An 18603-nucleotide genomic window follows, 5' to 3' on the forward strand; every position below is an offset into this window, starting at 1 on the left:
GTGATTGGAAGGGAGCTCAGGGAAATATCACAGTCACTGGCCAGCTACAGATGTCAGTCTTTCCCCCCCCGCACCCCCTTCCTATTCTCAGTTTCTGTTCCTCTGAAAGACTGCCTTACGAATCTCCGAATCTTTTCCAAATCGATTCCGAGGGTTTTTTTGGTCTCCTGATTCGATTCGGATTCTGCGATTCGGCCTCTAAATTGGGCCGAATCTTCTCCAAATCAAATCGACAACTGAAGCTTTGCACATCCCTAGTTTGTAGTAATTCATTTCCAATACATCTTTCTAAAAAAGACTAACCATTCTTGGAACACACCCCTAACTCTCTATAAGCTTATACGAACATATCATGAGAAAGAACTGGTTCACATTCAAACACATTTGTTTGTGTGATACAAGGCTTTCTGTGAGTTACATCTTTTATTGGACCAATGGCACAGCTGGAAGAGACTTATACAAGCTTTTGAATGCAGGGATTCAGGAAGAGAGCATTGCATTCAAAAGTCTAAGTTTATCCCACCCAATGTACTTGGTCCAATAACGGATATCACCCACAAAAATCCTTGCCTCACATAATTCCTGGACTATCATAGCAACAACTTCCTTCCAGCACTATCTTTACCTCAGTTAGTTTGAGATAAAAGTTCAACTATGGGACATCTATAAGCAGAATCAACTGTAATGTGCATTTGTACACAGTGAGGTATAATGGAGCATGCCACATGCTATATGTGAAGCACCCATGCAATGAAACACTCTACACAATTCCCCTGTGCAGTGCCTCCTTTATTAGTAAACCCTCTCTAAATTACCAGTGGAATTAATCTGCTCCTATTCAAATTAGTGACTAAGTCTATAGCTGCACTGTTAGTTGGGCCTAAAATTAGGGTTCTCCTCAAGTCCACACATGCTGACCAGCTGCACTGTAAACTCCTAACCTTAAACCTTGCAGGAGTCCAGCTCAGGCTCTGAACACTAGAAGCTCTACCCCCAGTTCACTTACTAGTCCACTGCTCCCTTCAGGGGGGTCAGGATCCTACCTATACGCTGCAAGTCTTGAGTACAGGAAGTCCACCGGCAACAATTCCATAAGAAGAGGAAATTAACTACCTATTAGCCCTTCTGCAGTCCTCTTCCTCTCACAACTGCCTGTAATTAAAAGACAAGTAGTCTGTAAACCAGTTGTAGGAGGGCTCCATTTCACAAATAAGCATCACAACATGGATAGCTCTGCTGTAAACTAAAGCTCTGATGCAGATAGAAGAGCAGCTCTCATAGCTTGGATTGCAGTTGAGTGACCTCAAGGCTGACTGGCCATATCAGAATATGGCCTCTTAATGTATAAGAGCCACTTTAGAGGACTTAAGGAGCACAGTATTTGAGGGTAAGAGATACATGAGCACCCATACATTTCCCCATATATCACCTGTCCCTGGAATATACAAAAAATTATTTACTGGAGTTGACATTTTCAAAGAATGCCAACGGAGCTTGGTACTCAACTTCCTATGAAAGTCAAGGGCATCTAACTAATTTCTTAGGCTCTGAAAATCCCAGCCCATACATGTGTATAGATTGAGGCCATCATTATGTTAGCTGAAGACACATGCAAACTGGATACCTCCAGGTGATAAAGCCATTTTTGATAGCTTCCCAACAAAGCTGATGCTGCATCCTAAAATAATTAATTTTGTGATGGTGATATTGAATTAAAATCACAATACAATGCCATGTTTACAGCCTGATCCCGTGCTCCTACCTACAAAAGGAAAGCTCTGTTCAAAGCCAAGACAAATGTAGGCGCAGGCCCTAGGCAAGACAGGGATCACCATAACTTATTAAAAATTTCTATAATTAAAATGCTCAGAACTTAAAAAGAAAGAAAGAAAAAACAATCAAAGACAGTTTGAGTAGACAATTTAACGATAAGCGAATGGAAACAATGCTCCACATCCAGGTTTCAGGAATGCAGATTAGATAAAGTGACGGCTGCCTGAGAACGATGGTGAGGGCAGGAAGAACGTCATTTGAGAGGCCTTACAACCTAGTTCTCAGGTGACTGTCCTGATATTCTGGAGATGCTAACTTAGAACTAGAAAGTTAGGAGTTTGACTTCCTGCTCCACCACTGACTACCTGGGAGGTCTTAGAGAATTCAGTCATCTCTGAGCCTCAGTTCCCAACTGGAAAATGAGATAATAGCACTTCCCTTAAGGAAAGATGCACATTCCATCAGCTGGAGCAATTTATATCTTAAATTGTAGCAAGCAATCCAAGTAGAAATAAAAGGCAAGGCTGAGCTCAAAAGGAAAGGAAAGGCTATGCAACACACAGTTGAAAATATCAAACTATGTCTTAAAACTTGTCTGACCAGTTCAGATTAAGCAACATCAGGATGAATATATTAAATGCCTCATTAAGGGATAAATGTAAGGTACAGTGGCTGATCCAGTTTCAGAGACACAAGGCATTATTCACTATTGCCATGAACACTGGAGAAAACCAAACAGAACTGAAGGAGATTGTTTTCAAAGAGCTTTGTGGTTGCAGGTTTGAAAAAAGGAAAAAAATTAGAATGACCTACATACTCAGATTCTAACTTGTCCACTCCTGTCACTAACCACATTGGTCCCCATGACCATCCCTCATCTACCAAGGACCCTGCTTCATCTGCTCGCTTGTCATGCAGACAGCTCAGCGATTTTTTCCATGCTGCTTCATGACCCAGCACATGCACCCCGTCAGTTGCAATAAAGCATTAACTGCAATTTTTTGCATGTCTCTGTCCTACATATCACAGCTTGCTTGCTTTTGAGGGTTGGTTTTGCTACATCTTTTCTATGCAGTTTGGCTTTCAAACTTCACCTCCCTCTTACTATATAAACTGTTCATATCTTGTTTGTGGATCTGTTATGGTTTGTGGTCTCATAAACCAACAGTGACCTTTTAATTTGATTTTTAAAGTGTAGGTTCTTCAGGGGAGAAGCTACATCTTGTTTTTTTACAGAATCTAGCACAAAAGCCAAATAATTCCAATAAAATATCATTCAATCAGTATGGGACATGCCACATTCTGGGGAAGGTTAGTATATTTCATTACATTTTTATTTTAACAGGCTATCACATACTATCAGTAAGGGATCCATTTTCAAATGTTTATGCTGTCACTGAGTCTTCACAATTCGGGGTTGCGTGAGCTTTATGTCTATTTAATTGTGTGCATGTGCACACTGAAAACCACTTCCTCACCTACCGCCAGGGTCCAGGATTGCCATGCTACTGGTACACTGTGAATGTGGTACAAAGGGACTATGTTAGTTACATTAAACATGCAATTTATGTCAACAAAAGCCAGAAATACAACAGAGAGAGGACTGCAGTAGGGAGCAGTGGCTTTCTCAAGCTTGTATATATTTTTTCCTGACACTTGGTCGGTCAGTCTTCAAATTTAGTGTGGTACTTTGTTTTTTACTGCAACTTTCAATAGACGACATTAGGGGCAAAGTGACCTTCCCACAATTCAGATCTAAATTTTAAATTGGTCTTTGATTTAACCTTTGGATGATGCTAAGGATCTGGAAAGCTTTATGACATAGTACTCATCTGTAAATGGAAAAAAAACCCAATATTTGGCTGGAGTATGAAAGCTTTTTAAATAGAATGCAACTGCTGAAAGATTTAAAAACACATCAATGTGATGCCCATAGAGCATTCAGACAAGGCTAGGGCACAGCAAGTTAGTTGTTCAGATTTGTTAAATATTCCATTGTTTTTATAAATGAAATTAAGGCTGATATGAAATAGGAATTTCAGATTTTCTCATTTTAAAAAAGCACCTTAAAATAACACTAAAGATAACACTTAAAATAACACTAAGAAATAGTCTACAAAATATTTTGAAAAACTGTTTCATACATCACACAAAGCCTCAGCAAGGACAAAATGATTTTCATTAGAAATTTATTGTTTTTTTAAAAGGTTGACAGCCTTCCCCTTCCCTCCCCTCACCCACTTTCTTTCTTTTTTTGTGTGGACATACTGCACTAAATTCATTCCTGGTAAGACATGCAGTTAGAGTCAAATTTTCTAAAGCTCTTAAGTGATTCATTACATTTAACTTGTTGGTGCATTTCACTGTAGGCCTCAATTCAGCAAGCTAGTTAGGCACATACTTAATTTTAAAAACACACAATTTGAAAACACACTTAAAAATTATATATATATATATAGTTGATCTTGTTAACCACATTTGCAAAAGCTTCAAAACTAGGATTGCAACTACCTGCTAAGAGGCTTTTCAAAAAGCAGTCAAGTGTATGATACACTACATGTTAGCCTTTAAATGGCTTTTTAAAATCAGTAGACCTTAGTACAAGAAAACTTCTCCCTCTTTAAGGTGAAAGTCCTTCTATTGCCAGCCTCTTATGGAATAGGTAGCACTTCTGTACATAATTTAGGCAGAAGGTAACATAGAAGGGCATCTTAAAGATTATCTACCCTGTCTTCAAACTAACTTAACTCACTTCTCTGTGCAGAATTTGTGGCTTGAATGAACTCTTTTGGAGCATGATTCTGAAGACTCCATAGCGTGAAGTCAAGGTGTAGAATACAATTTAACAAAGCTTATCACAAAGGCCCTGAGATACTGCATGGGTACACAGCTACTCCTAGAGTACTATATTTGTGTTCAGCTCTTGTGCTGGAATTATACTCCCTAGTTGCTGATAAAGAGAGAGCCTTGCAGGATTACTAAAGCTGTGTGGGAGGTCTACCACAGGTAGATAGTGACTGGCTATTACGTGATTACAGTCAAATTGGAACAGAGTACAATTGAATCACTTGGAACACGTGTCAAACACCCCATGCCCGAGACCGGATCCAAACGCAGCGGTGACCCTGGGGGTTAATGCAGCCATCTCTGGCTCACCCCACTAGCATGTGGCACCAACAGGTGCTCCAGATATTGGAAATGGGCTCCATTCCAGCTTACCCTGCTCCATACTTGCCAGCCCCTCTGGGAATTCCACAAGCCAGATGACATGGCTCCATGGGCCGTATGTTTGATGCCTCTAATCAAGGGCATAAAGGCTGATTTGCCAATCCCACAGTGAGAAAGTCGATATAGCAGTGCTTTTCAACCTTTTTAGAGTCAAGGTATCCGTTCATAGACCCAAGGTACGCATAGTTAACACTCAAGGCACCCCTTGGAAATTGCCAGCTTTTAAGTTTTCTCGTTTCTTTTTACTACAGGAAAAACAACAGAGGAATTATTTTGTTGCAAAGAGCTCAGAAAGACCACAGCAGGCCAGAATGCTTTCGACACTGTTAATTTCTATTTGAAATCTCTGAGTCTATCTTGTGAAATCAGTCTACGCACCTAACAATGTTAACACTGCATGGCACCCTGCAGCACCCTTGAAAGGATCTTAAGGCACCCAAGGTCCTGTGGCACCCTGCTTGAGAATCGCTGCCATATATGGGGTCAGGTGCCATGCCATTTTCAGGAGTACCCTATCCCATATCCTACATGGACTGTTCTTCTCTTTAACTAAAGATTTAGCTTTGAGAGATTCGAAAAAAGCAAGTTAGGCTGCTGATGGGCTATGGTTACCACCCATCATATAATCAATACTGTCCCCATTGTTCATTTGTACTTCTCCATCTGCTATCAGGGAAAAAGGCCTTTCTTCTGTGTTTGTACCATCATACCATGGGATTCTAGTCTATGATGAAGGCTCTTAGGCAGAAGAGTATTACTCCTAAATGATTTTCTTCCCTATGAACTCAAGCAATCCCAACAGTCAATACCTAACATTGTTACCATCCCACTAGTATTATGCCAGTCTTTAGGTACAGGCCCCATGGCCCTGCTGATACTACTAAAACTGGTGATACTGTCTGAGGTTCAAAACAATCCTGCTATATTTGGTCATTTCTTAGCATGGGTGACTCTCTGTCCCCTCCATAGCACAGCTCACCAAAGCAGCATTTCACCTGCTCTGTCTTCTAGATGGCTGCTCATGCATTTTGCCAGCCTCACTCAAAAGCAGCAATGACATCCACTCATGGTTATAGCTGCTTCACTGAGCACCAACCTGATGATACTACCCTTGAATAAGTCTTGGTCTCACTGGCAAAAGCAAACATATAATACAATTACAGACCAAAGGGAGAGAGCTGGAAGAAGTTCAGAAATGATGAAAGTAATAAAGGAAAAAGACCTGAGAGGGATTGGTAGAAAGAAGATAGAATTTGAACAGGAAGTCAAGAATAAAGTAGGTAAAAGTGGCGTGAGGTAAGAGGCAAAGGAAGTGAAAGGCTGCATGAACATAACTCTGCCTTTCAAATCTGATATGGGCCAGGCCATTCGTGCGTTACAGGTTTAAAGAGAAACCCAAGGAAATTCAAACAAATCATCAAGAATGCATCCGTACAAAACCCAAGGAGGAGAAAAAAAAGTTCTATGAAGCCTGTATTAGAGGCCCCAGAAAAATAAAAATTAAAAAACGCCAGCCTTAGATGCTGCTCAAACTCCATTGATCTGAAACATGGGTTTGTGTGCATGCACACATACATGCACCCTCCCTGCAAGTTATTTACTTTCAGAGACTATGGACCAAATTCACTTCTGCAGAAGACCCAATTAAGTAAAAAATGGATGTAACTGTTTACATAATGAGTGAATATGGCCTGGCCCAGAGACTAGACTGCAAGAATGAAATATCCTTCCATAACACAGACCAACTGCCAGTCAGTTAGCAACTGCTAACAAATGAAAGTAATTAAAATCAAGGGAAACTGACATGTAAAGTTTTCCAGAGTATCTGAGTGACTTGGATGGGGTCACATTAAAAGTCTTTTAGACTTAGGCATTCTTGTAAATTTTGCCAAAGAAACCCTCCTGACCACTCCAAAGCTAGGACTTATCAAAGAACAGAGGAAAAAGCACAAGACAGAAGATGTGAAAGGTACTAGAAGAAAACCATGAAGATACATACCGTTATCTTATTGTAATAGATGTTAAATTCATTCTGCACAGAAATATCTACTTCCACTTTTCCTCTTCATCCCCTACACCCCATGCAACATTGTTCTTACCCCATGCTCTGATCACTGTTGCCCAGTCTCCCCACTACCCTTTGCCCATTTATCTTGAATGTACTTGAGAACACAAAGACAAAAGAAGTGCTAAAACTAAGTGGTTTTGAATCAAGTGCCAGAAGATTAGCATACAAAAAAAAAATTACAAGCATTTAGGAAACCTCAGTCTCCTACAACAGGACATCTGTAACCTGAACTCATTATTTATGGGTCAAGTTTGCCTAAGGGTAAGGTAAGAAGGCTCTTCCTCTAAAGTATGCAAACATCATGAAGTTTCTGTGACAAGGCACAGCCATTCATTATCCATTCCTGCCTCTGCCAAAAGGACAAAGCAGAGCAACATTTGTGATCGGGATCAGATTATTTTCCATGCTTCAGATCATCTCCCTTCAGTTGATATAAGAGCAGTACCAGCTTGCTACAAACCTGGGAGGGAATTAAAAAACAGCATGTCTAGCTTTCTAAAAGTATGCATGGTCCATCTCCATTTCAGTACCTGAGCCATTCAAATCCTAGCTTGTATTTACATATTTCTAGGGAAAAGGTTTTTCCTATCCTAACCCTGCTCTCAACATGGCAAATGCTAGAATGCCTGTTAGATTTGAGAAGGACCAGCATTCAGCCAACATCCCCACCTTAGTTTTCAGACCTAGTTAGAACACTGGCTCTGGTGACCTCCTTACCTTACAACATTGATGATTTAAGGGTTAAAAGTTAGCTCTTCAAAAAAAAGAAAAAACAATCCAAATGAAAAGTCACTTTAAAAGCCAACTTTAGCAGTGATTCAAGCTGCCAACTTTGACAAACAGATGGAGCAGGTATAGTTCTGCACATTACTGTCACAGCCAGTTGTATCTTAATTTATCAAACTATGGAACAAAGAAGCTGCATGATCCTGTCACAAAAGAAGCTGCACAGTCTTTAGACTTATTCACTAGTACCACACTTGGCTATTTCAGGTGATTTGGCATTGAAAATCTTTTAGACCTAGTAGTGGTCATCTGTGAAAAGAAGGCAGTCATGTATATACCCAAGATATTTCAGTCAAGGCTGTTGTGCCCTTACATCAGCACACAAACCCTACTGCCACTTCAACTTCACCGTCTCCAACACTGCAAGTTAAATAACACCTGCTGCCTGGCATTTCCTTAAGCCTCTTCAGGCCTGCACTACCACCCTGCACTCCAAAGAAAGCAGAATAAAACCCCTTTCTCGTCCACTGTCAACAAATCCCCCTAGCACGTGCACTTGCTCTATCCTTTTCGGAAGTCCCTTTACCACTCTCTCCATTTCTTCCCCACCCTTAATGCCCATTATCACAACACACTGGGGAAGATGAATCCAGTTCTCTTGAGGGGCCATCCCACCACTTGACACCCTTTAATTAATCCTCATGTAACATAAAATTGTACAAAGCAGCTTGGTTTTTAAAGCACTGTGTTTTAACTTCTACAAAAAAATAACAGACCTGTAATCATATTGCAGTTTCAAGGGAAGCGTCACATGTTCACATGAATAGTCACCATGCCTGCCCCACTCCCAGACCAAACCCTGCAGGTCCCAGTTATTTTAGCAGGTGAGAGCATTTTCAGTGAGGGAAGACAGCCGGGTTTAGACCGGTGTATGCTATTTTGGTGGTGGGATGATTAGTAAGTAAGAGTAACGAGCAAAAAATGGATTTTGCTAAATGTCTATCCTCGTTTACTGTCAGCTTTTCCACAGAAAATGGGTCCAAATGCAGGAACGTAGTCAAGTACATACTCAATGGCAAGTGAAGAGTCCAACTGAATTAACTGAAATACTCAAAAGCTTAAAGTCAGGCCTATTCTTATGCATCTTCCTCAGCTGAAGCCAAAATGTGTGTTAATAAAAACTGACTCCAATAAGTATGCAAAAATGATTTTAGTAAGTATGTATCAGATTTATACAATTTTAAAGTGATTTTAGTAAATCTGTATCAGTTTTATACAATTTAAAAGTGCCCACTTATGACTAATATATGAGAGCCAGATTCTGATGATACTACTTTACACAAAGGGCCTCACTGAATATTCTGTTATACATTAATGGAATATATGGCTCTGTGAGTATTGCATTATATGTTCATTTACCATTTCAGCTGGTAAAAACTGGCAAACTGAAAACCTGAAGTTTGGAAAGTACGCTCTTTCATCCTGCCGCAAAGCTGACAGAAGTCACGTTTCTACTGACTTCCATGTGCTTTTGATCAGGCCATGTATCCTACAGTAAAATGACTTATATAAAGGCAACGTAAATGCTTTTAATGGTTCTGTAAACTTTTCATGAAAAATGTATTTCTATTGAAATGCTGTAACAACAAATATTTTTAAAATAATGGCATTTACAGTAATATATTTTGTTTAAATTGTCCAAGACTATCATATGGGAAAAATATTAAAAAATTAAGGCCCTGATTCTTCATGTGAACAGTCCAGTGGCACTACTTGCATGCTCACAGTTAAACATAAGCATAAGCATTTCCATCATTAGGGGCCGAAACTCTATTTTTATTAAAAACATTCATCTTAGTGGCATAAAATTTGCCACCTCAAAACAAATTTGCTTCAGTGTTAAACAATGAAAAGTTATTTAGATTTTTAATACAGAAATACATGTGTTATAAATATACATGCCACAGTTGCACAGGCCTAAAATCAGGCTCCTACACCAGGGTGTAGGGACGCATATGGGGGGGGGGGGGGGGGCGGGGTTCAAAACACCAGTCATAAAAACATTTCAGCTTTCTGGAAGGTTTCTGAGACAAAAGGTGATATAGACTGCAAATAGATCATGAGCCTAAAACTATGTTGTTTTCCTAGCAAGGATGTTTATGGAAGCTCTGGATTTGTCATTTTCAACACAGCGAACGATAAGCGTCAAAAATCCCAATGTAAAACACGAAATTCTACTAATAATTAAAAGAAATGGTCACAGAACTTAATTTATCAGTTTAATACTATAAAATGAGGAAAAAAATAAAGCACTAGCAAGATGCAAATAAAATTCTGATTTAAATATAACACAACTACACAGTTACATTGATGTTTTATTTTTTTTAATCATGATTTTTTTTATCCATGTGACCGGTATAGGGCAAACAGCAGTACTGTAAGTTTCTCTGCAATTCCCTTTCAAAGTGCCTCTGTCCTGACTTGGAAGAATCACCTTGAGGTGTGAGAGGGTGGTTCAGTCTCCATGACATATTCAAATTAACAGAAGTTTCTGATTAGTGGTGGTTGGCTTGCTTTTGTAGATGACTCTCAAAGAGGCCTGAAACAGAAACTACTGACTCATTTCAACAAACAGTTTTCTGAAGACAAAGCTTACAGCAGTTGGTGATCTGCTGCTGATGTTTAGATGAGAAGTATAGTTTCTATATGCAATATACTGGGCTTCTCAGCTATCGTATTCTCCCAATGAGTCCAACAAGTAATGAAAATAGAAGTGTGATCCTATGCCACTAGTTTAATGCCAACGTTCAGCCCCAGTCAATGAGAAGCACAGCAGAGGTTAACACGCAAAATGACCTGCACTAAAATGAGTACGATTAAATTCCCTCTCCACTGGTTATGACAGAACTCCCGCTGGTTGCACTGAATTAATACACAAGGCAAAAGATATATGATGGGAAAAAAATCAGAAAGTCTGAAGCAAGCAATGAATAAACTCAACAATTAATTCAGCACATGACGTGATGGTCCTTTACAAAAAAATTGACTCTTGAAGTGCAGGCCTTCATGTCACTGAGCAAACCAGGTGAAAGCACAGAGGATTTTAAAGGAACAGGTTTCATGTTTAGCTTTTAAGAGTCAGCAATGATGGGGACAAGAAATATGGAGAATATCTGGAAAAAAAAAATCAAAATTCACTGAGTGTAGCAGGGCCTCTTTAACATGCTAGACCTTTAAGCCCATTACATTAGTGTAAACTTATGATATTCTTTAATGGAAACAGGAGGCCTTCATTGCTAAAAGTTAAAGTTATCAGAATCCAGTCGTGCATTGTGAATACTCAGTCTATAAAGGGGTTTGTTTCTTAAGGAGCCTCAAGTCAGTCATGTCAAGGGAAGGTTTCCTTGTATAAAGAACTAGGCTTGCAGATCCTCAGTTGGTGTAATCAGCGTAGTTCCAGTTAAGTCAGCAGACTGATGCTGATTTATGTCATCTGAGGAGTCAGCCACATACCTTTGAAAACTAGTAGAGGAACTTATCCAGAGTAGTATGCTACTAATAGCCTGAGCATATAAGCACCAATAATTCTAGTTCATATGATTTTGAGCCAAGATATAAAAGCAACTGTCTCGCAAGGTTTAAAATTCATATGCAACTATATAATAAACTTGAGTAGGACTTTAATACACGTTAAACATTAGAAAAATAGATCAAGACACCTATCTATTATAACCTCATGAAAGATATTTCACCTAACCTGAATCATATTTAATTAAAGGCTTGGGTTATTTTAACAGAATGTTCCACATGACTTCTTAGTTAATTACTCCTCCATATTCCGTATTTTTCCAAGTAGAAAATCTTCAGTGTCATCCTGAGCATCGTTTATCGCTTTCAAGTAGGATTTTATTTGGTTATAGAGAAGCTTGTCCTGTTATAAATCTAAGATCCTTTTTAACATTGCAGTGTAGCCTTTAAGAAGAAAAATTTGCAGAACAGACACTTTTATACGCTGTGTCTGTACTGATACACCACTGTAAAAAGAAGCCATCTTTTTAATTGTCACTGTACTATTTTCAGAAAGCAACCTCATCATTTGCCTAAGCATACAAGCATTTAAAAAAAAACAACAAAGAGATGTATCCTTTTAATCATTTGCCATCTGGTCTCTAGAAATAATGTATCAGTTTGATAATATACCATGAGGCACATATGTTCGGGTAGCCTGCACAGAGTCAGTAGAGAAGGTTAAACATTAATTTTTGTGTCTGGTGGGTATTCTTAAAAGATAACGGGAAACTCCTTTCTGCTTATATATTGTATTATTCCTAATACAAAAGTCACTAACACGATCACCAGCTTCCTACTTGTATTTCATGTTACCATGGTGTCATACATCACAACCTTAACAGTGAGAATACCCAGCATTTTCCTGAAAATCTCATCTGCCACAAAAAGATTAGGATTAGCATAATCAGCAAAACAATCAAAGGAGAATATCTTTTTCCTCAGGGGAAAAAAATACAGATCAAACAATATCTTTTTTATATTTTGGATCTCTAAAATGAAAGACCTATCAATCATATTCACCTAAAATTAGTGCATACATCATAAAATAAATAAGATACAAAAGAAAACAAAAACATGATTTAGAACACTATGTATTATATGAGCACTAAACTTGAATGCCCTTGAACTGTTCTGATACGTGGACAAATAATTTCGTCAATATATGAACATTCTGAAAAATCTATTTCATTATCAAGGTCCAGTCTTGGAAGCAGTATCACATCTCTTGAGATGTTTTAAGGTCAAATACTATAGGAATGAATATGCTCAACAAGTACAAATTACCCAATTATAATTTTCAGGATTACTCCTGCCTTTGAACAAGTTAGCCCGTAAGGTGCCATTCTGCCCTGCCTTCTACTTAACTTCATACTAACACAGCTAACTCTACTTCTCTCTATATGATTACTTTGTTAATGTTTTAGGACTACTAGAATACATTTTATAATTTCCGGGAGCATTTGTTACATCATGTTTACTTCACATAGCAAGCACTGAAGAGAAATAAATCACTTGCATTTCTGTTGTTTAATTTCAGCCAATTAGGAACAGCGTACAGGAAAAATATCTGCCTTAGATAACAAAACTGAAATGAAGAAATTATTTCTCTGTTTAAAAACTGGGACCTCATCTCCAACTTCCTTAAATGTCTTTGTTAGGTTAGAGCATTTACAGCATGTAAGCAGATGCACAGGGTGCTGTTGGTTTAGGCCACGTGCATATTCCTTCTACAGCAAGATCCACAAAACACCTTCCTTTATTTGTACATTCATTCAATTTCATAGACCACTTGTTTTTTTCTAGGCTTCAAGGTGGACTCCACACAGTACTGAGGATGCTAATGATGTTTTTGACTATTCTAGTTGTGTATCTTTTTCTAGAGATGTCAATGACTATTGATGTAATCCAACTCCCCATAGAGATGTAGATTTAGCATGTGGTCCTAAAACTAAGTTTGCTGGGTACCTTAACAATCAAATAATCATATGCCTTGCTGTAATAATCATACCACATTCTACTCGGCACTGATCAAAGTCAGTTAAGCTAGACTCATTGCACGATTTTGCTAAAGGTAAAACCTGGATCCTATCTATTTGGCCCCACCTTTTAATATTTCCATTCCAGCATTTAAATACAGAACAGATGTAAATGCTGCTGCACCCATAAAACATGTACTGTCAATCCCAGCATGACAGGGATGTAAAATCATGATCCAGCACCCAGATCCTGCTGGATCAACCAGTTCTTGCCTATAACACCCATTGCTCTCAACTGTTTTTCATCATTAGAGAACAAATATAGACACACATTTTGTTTCCCAAATACATCTCGTTGCAATGACACCCAAGATACCTGGATCCTGGCAGATCTTGTCAGTTTTTAGCTTTGGGTTGTTAAATTCTGCTGTTTAAACAGAGTACAGATTTCAATGTTCCTTCTACATCTGAAAAATCTAAACCATGAACAAGCTCCTAAATAATAACACTGACAAAAGTCATATTTGGCAACTGACTCCTGTTAAGAGTCTGGGTTCTGCCATTTTGACCACAAATCAGAGTTTGCACTGGCAAAACAAAGGCAAGTGTTGTTTCTACTCTTCCACCAAAAATCTGAGGAAATCCTGATCCTCTTCAAGTCAATAGCAACATTTGTATTGGTTTCAATGGGACTAGGACTTTGTCAAATGCATTGGTTCAAGATAGCTGAAAGAACTCAAATTTGGCATTTGCAGCCCCCTGATTTAGAGAAATCTGCCTGCATATCTCCCAGTTTTACAATCAAAACTTGGCACATACACAGCTCTCCTATTACAACGGGAATAATCCATATTCCAGATATCACGGTTCAACATATTTACCAGAAGTTGCATCTGATTTTTCTAGATTCATTCAAAGCTAAACAGATGAGTTCTAATATTAAAAGAAAAGTTATACAGCCCTCACTTAGCATAAAAGGGCCTGATATTCATACACATGAAGGCCCCTTTCCCATCACCCTGACAACAACATCAGTTTACAGGCCCTTTTAACACTCCTGTAAGTAAAAATCAGGCTTTTGGTCTACCAGTCCTTACTGTCTTTGAGTTTGGGCCTTGATGCTCTGTTGTTATTCCATCTGCCAAGGAAATAATGCCCTGACTTTTTTATTTATTTATTTTTTAAAAATCAATTAAACATGTATTTCTCAGCCTGCATGGCTTAACATACTTGAGGCCAAGGGACTATTTCCACTGCTCTATTGTTAACCTTATGTAAAATACACATAGCTAACTTTGTTGCTGTTTTAGTGGTAGGTCTACAGTTTTCAACAGAGCTGTGAAATGTTCGCTGTTACTGTTTCATTTATGCTTGTTTATTTGCTGTGCTTGTCAACTGCAATACATTGGGATGTCAGACCCAGGATTTTGCAGCACTACTGCACTGGGACACATCAGGTTCTGAATTTTAAAGGTGCAGTAGGAGCTAAAAATGCTGTGTATTTAGGCAGTGGTATTCTGCTGACTGGGAACAAAACCTGGCAGGGTCCTGCTACTTATTCCTGGTACTTGACACACTGAAATACATGAAGATCCGGTCTCCTTCAGTATAAGGAGAGCATCTGTATTTATTCTTTGTTGATGCAGTGGGCTTGGGATATCAGGACCCAAAACTGCCTTTTCCCAAGGGTCAGATCAAGATTTTTGAGGCTTGTCATGACAGGATACAACGTGGTCTAGATTTTAATTATGCAACAGGATGATTTATACTTGTTCCTGGGATTCGAGTTGGGGAAGCCACTGCCAAAAATTGGCTGGATCCCTCATGATCCAGGTGTTGAATCTGGATTTTTTTTCAGCTCGGTTGCCCCTGGTTGCAGCGGGGGTATGGATTTGTCTAATGCAATAGGAGTAGCTAGCCTTGTACCCCAATCAGTTAGAGAGATTCAGGCTGAACCCAGTAAGATCCAGCTTTTATCCAGACCCAAGGGTTTTGCTTTCTCCTCGATTTATAAAACATATGCAATATATGGTAGGCTGCCTGCCTCACCCCTAGCAAAGCCTGGGGATAGGGGGAAAGCTTCAGAGCTATTTCATGCCATTGACAATGAAGGTGCTGTACCCAGAGCAATGCCTTCCAAAGCCATATGCTGTCACAGTGCAAACACTCACCCAGTCCTCGAAGTGACGGCTCCCATTCTGCAGCAAGTCCTCAAACTGGATAGTGCAGTTAGCCACAAAATCATCGTACCCGATGGGGGCATCGTGGAAAACAGCCATCTCAATCTTTCTGCCATTGCACACGTCGGTGACAAATTCATCATTCCAGGAAGGGCTGTTGGTCTTTTGCTTGGTAGAGGTCTGCCCGATCCTGGAATCGTCCACGTTGAGGGCTATGTAAGGGTCCAGCAAAAAGGTCTGTGGTCTGGGACCCACCGCATGCCTCAGGGACCAGGCTGTGGGTTTCAGATTCACCGCCTCGCAGATCTTGATTTTCAGCAAGCCATTGAAAACCACCATGGTTGGGTGGCTTCACTTTTCCTGGGATGCAACACACACAACACACGCACACAGGGAGGGAGGGAGCTCTCACCAATAAATAGGAGGTCACGTTTGGGGTGGGGGTGGGCAGTGTGGGGCTCTCTCCTTGCTGCTGCTGCTGCTGCTGTTACCTCTGATTATTTAGCCTTTGCTCTTGCGACACCCAGTGAATACATATATTTTCTTGCCTGTATTTCTAACGGAAAACAAGGGGGGGGGGGCAGAGGGGAGGGGGAGACGGCCGTGTTTGCAGAAATCCACAATGCAATCAAAATCCGAGCATTACTAAATCCCTGGGGTGAGGCAGAAGACTTTTCCCTTCACCTAGATCATAATCCTGGATCAGTCTGTGCAAAGGAGGCAGAGCCGCGATCCGGGGCTCTTGCACACGCTAGGACTGTCTGTGTGCAGCAGCAACAATGCACACACACACACACGCACACACGCGCGCGCGCGCGCGCACACAAATCAGAAACACCGAGCCAACAACCAGCCCTGCCTACTTCACAGCCGCCGAGCAGAAAGCACACAGCCGGGGACCTTACATCCGCATAGGATCGAGGAGCCTCCTCTCCTTCTCCTCCTCCTCCTCCTCCCCAAAGGCCAAGGATCCAGTGGATCGACTCCAATACATGGGGAGAGACTGCTCCGGATCCGGCTGCTCGGAGATTGCAAGCGGCATAGGGTGGCCACCGCCTTCTGGATGGCTCGTGGGGCTGGCTCGCTTTGGTGCTGGGCTGAGTAGCACCACCCCACCTCTCTGTCTCTCTCTCTCCCTCTAATGCAGGAAATGCGCAAAAGACGTCAGTGTGTGTGTGTGTGTGTGTGTGTGTGTGTGTGTGTGTGTGTGAATAGAAAGTTTTGCCTGTTGGGGGAGCAATACGGTAAAAGTGAGCACGGAAAAGAGCAACAGCTACAAGCAAGTCAAGCACCATGTCTGGGGTCGTGAGTCGTATGAACTTTATTAGCGTTTTCCTGCACCTTCATGGAGTGGGTTGTTTTTGGGCTGGAGTGGTTTGTGCCCCCCCAGTCCTCCAAGCTAAAAAGCTGGGAAAAATCTAGGCCGGGGGGGGGGACGGGGGGACGGGGACCTGATCCTCTCGCTCCGGAGCTATGCAGCTGTATTTTGTCACTAAAAACAATTCCTCCCCCAATGAAGCCTGCAAGTGTCTCCCCATCCCCTCCCCGGCCACTGGCGTTGGGATGACTTGTTTTCACTCTGCTGGGGATGATCGCAAAGACATGCCCGGCATTTCCGCGGCTGCGAGACTACATGCAAGCGTACATTTGTGCCAGGCTACCAACTGGGCCACGGGAGACGAAATATTTCTCGCCGAGGATTTCCCATTGGGCTGCGGTGTTTTCTTTCCTCTGCTCTGCTTTCTTCCCTCCCTGCAACAAGAAAGTCCCAGCGGGCCCGCTTGGCACTCCGCAGCCTGCGAGCAGCTGGGTCTGACAAATGCCTGCCCAGTGTTTGGGGCTCCTTTCCCTTTTCCCCGCTCTGATCATCCCCGACAACATTCACCCTCGGCTCCGAGCCGCGAGCAAATTCACCAGAATGTGCCTGTTTTCTGCCAGTGCATCCTTCCAGGCCTCCCATTGGGCCGTGGCAGCAGCAGAGACTTTGTGACGTCACAAAGGGGCCGAGCTTGGGTTTCTTTAGGAAGAATTTCCTCTCGGTTGGTGCGCGCTGGGAAGCGAGCTGGGAGCCGAGGGGAAATCGTCCTCCCAGGAAGAGCTGCAAGGCAGGGAACCTGGACTCTGCTGCAGAAGGGGAACAAAAGACGGGGCGAAGAAGTCAGGGGACTGCAGTTTGCAAACGCGATTTCCCTTCCAGATTTGGTGAAGGGACTTGAGAAGGAACACCGCCAGACATGTGATTCTACCACCCGTGTTAGGACTGCCAGCCAGAAACACCCACAAAACAATTACTTTATATCCCGTTCTAGTGAAGCAGACTCTGTCTCTCTCTTTTTCGGCTCTTGTTCATCTGTCAGACTTCCAAGCACATATGGTCTCAAGTTGCAGCAAGGGAGGGTTAAGTTGGATATAAGGGAAAACTTTCTCACGAGGGGGGTGGTGAAGCACTGGAATGGGTTACATAGAGAGATGCTGGACTCTTCATCCTTGGAGGTTTTTAAGGCCTGGCTTGACAAAGCCCTGGAACGATCTAGTTGGGGATGATCCTGCTTCGAGAAGAGGGTTGCTATAGCAATGAAGTTTGGCGCTGAGGGCAATGCCCACAGCAGCAGCAGCCTGCCCTTGCCCTGTGCACAGATCTGGGGCACCCTCCCATGCTTGCCAAGGAGTGCATGCAGTGGCAGGAGTCGCCCTTCCCTCATCCCCATGCCCCCACAAATGAGCCACTCACAGCTCTGTCCCACACCCCTTTGCTTCTGTGCCCAAGGCACTCCCCTCCCCTTGCTGCAGGACTGGCTGGACTACATGACCTCCTGAGGTTCCTTCCACCTTCATTTTCTATGATTCTATGATATCTTATCATCAACAACTTTCACATAATAGTTCATCTGTTAAATAACTGTGTGCAGTTTTTCTCAGCTACCTGTATCCATTCATGAACAATGAAGAAAAATACCAGGAGGAAGAACCTGCTTAACATGGAGGTTATTGAAAGTAAAATACAAAAACAAACAAAAAAGCCCAAACAAATAAACAAAAAACCTATGCCACTGTTATGGTTAAGATTCTCTTAAAACTATCT

General features: G+C 41.3%; 1 protein-coding gene across 1 annotated transcript in view; it reads right to left on the reverse strand.

Moving 5' to 3' along the window:
• The window catches only part of PRKCE (protein kinase C epsilon), a 581980-nt gene extending 565067 nt beyond the window's left edge, over positions 1 to 16913 (reverse strand). Inside the window, exon 1 of the mRNA XM_019516328.1 lies at positions 15513 to 16913. Within this exon, the coding sequence (XP_019371873.1) occupies positions 15513 to 15860 (348 nt within the window). The 5' untranslated portion in view covers positions 15861 to 16913. The remainder of the gene's footprint in view (positions 1 to 15512) is intronic.
• Between the last annotated feature and the right edge of the window lie 1690 nt (positions 16914 to 18603).

Source organism: Gavialis gangeticus, unplaced genomic scaffold, assembly GCF_001723915.1.
Source record: "Gavialis gangeticus isolate Ggan-Ray unplaced genomic scaffold, GavGan_comp1, whole genome shotgun sequence".
NCBI classification, from domain to species: Eukaryota; Metazoa; Chordata; order Crocodylia; family Gavialidae; genus Gavialis; species Gavialis gangeticus.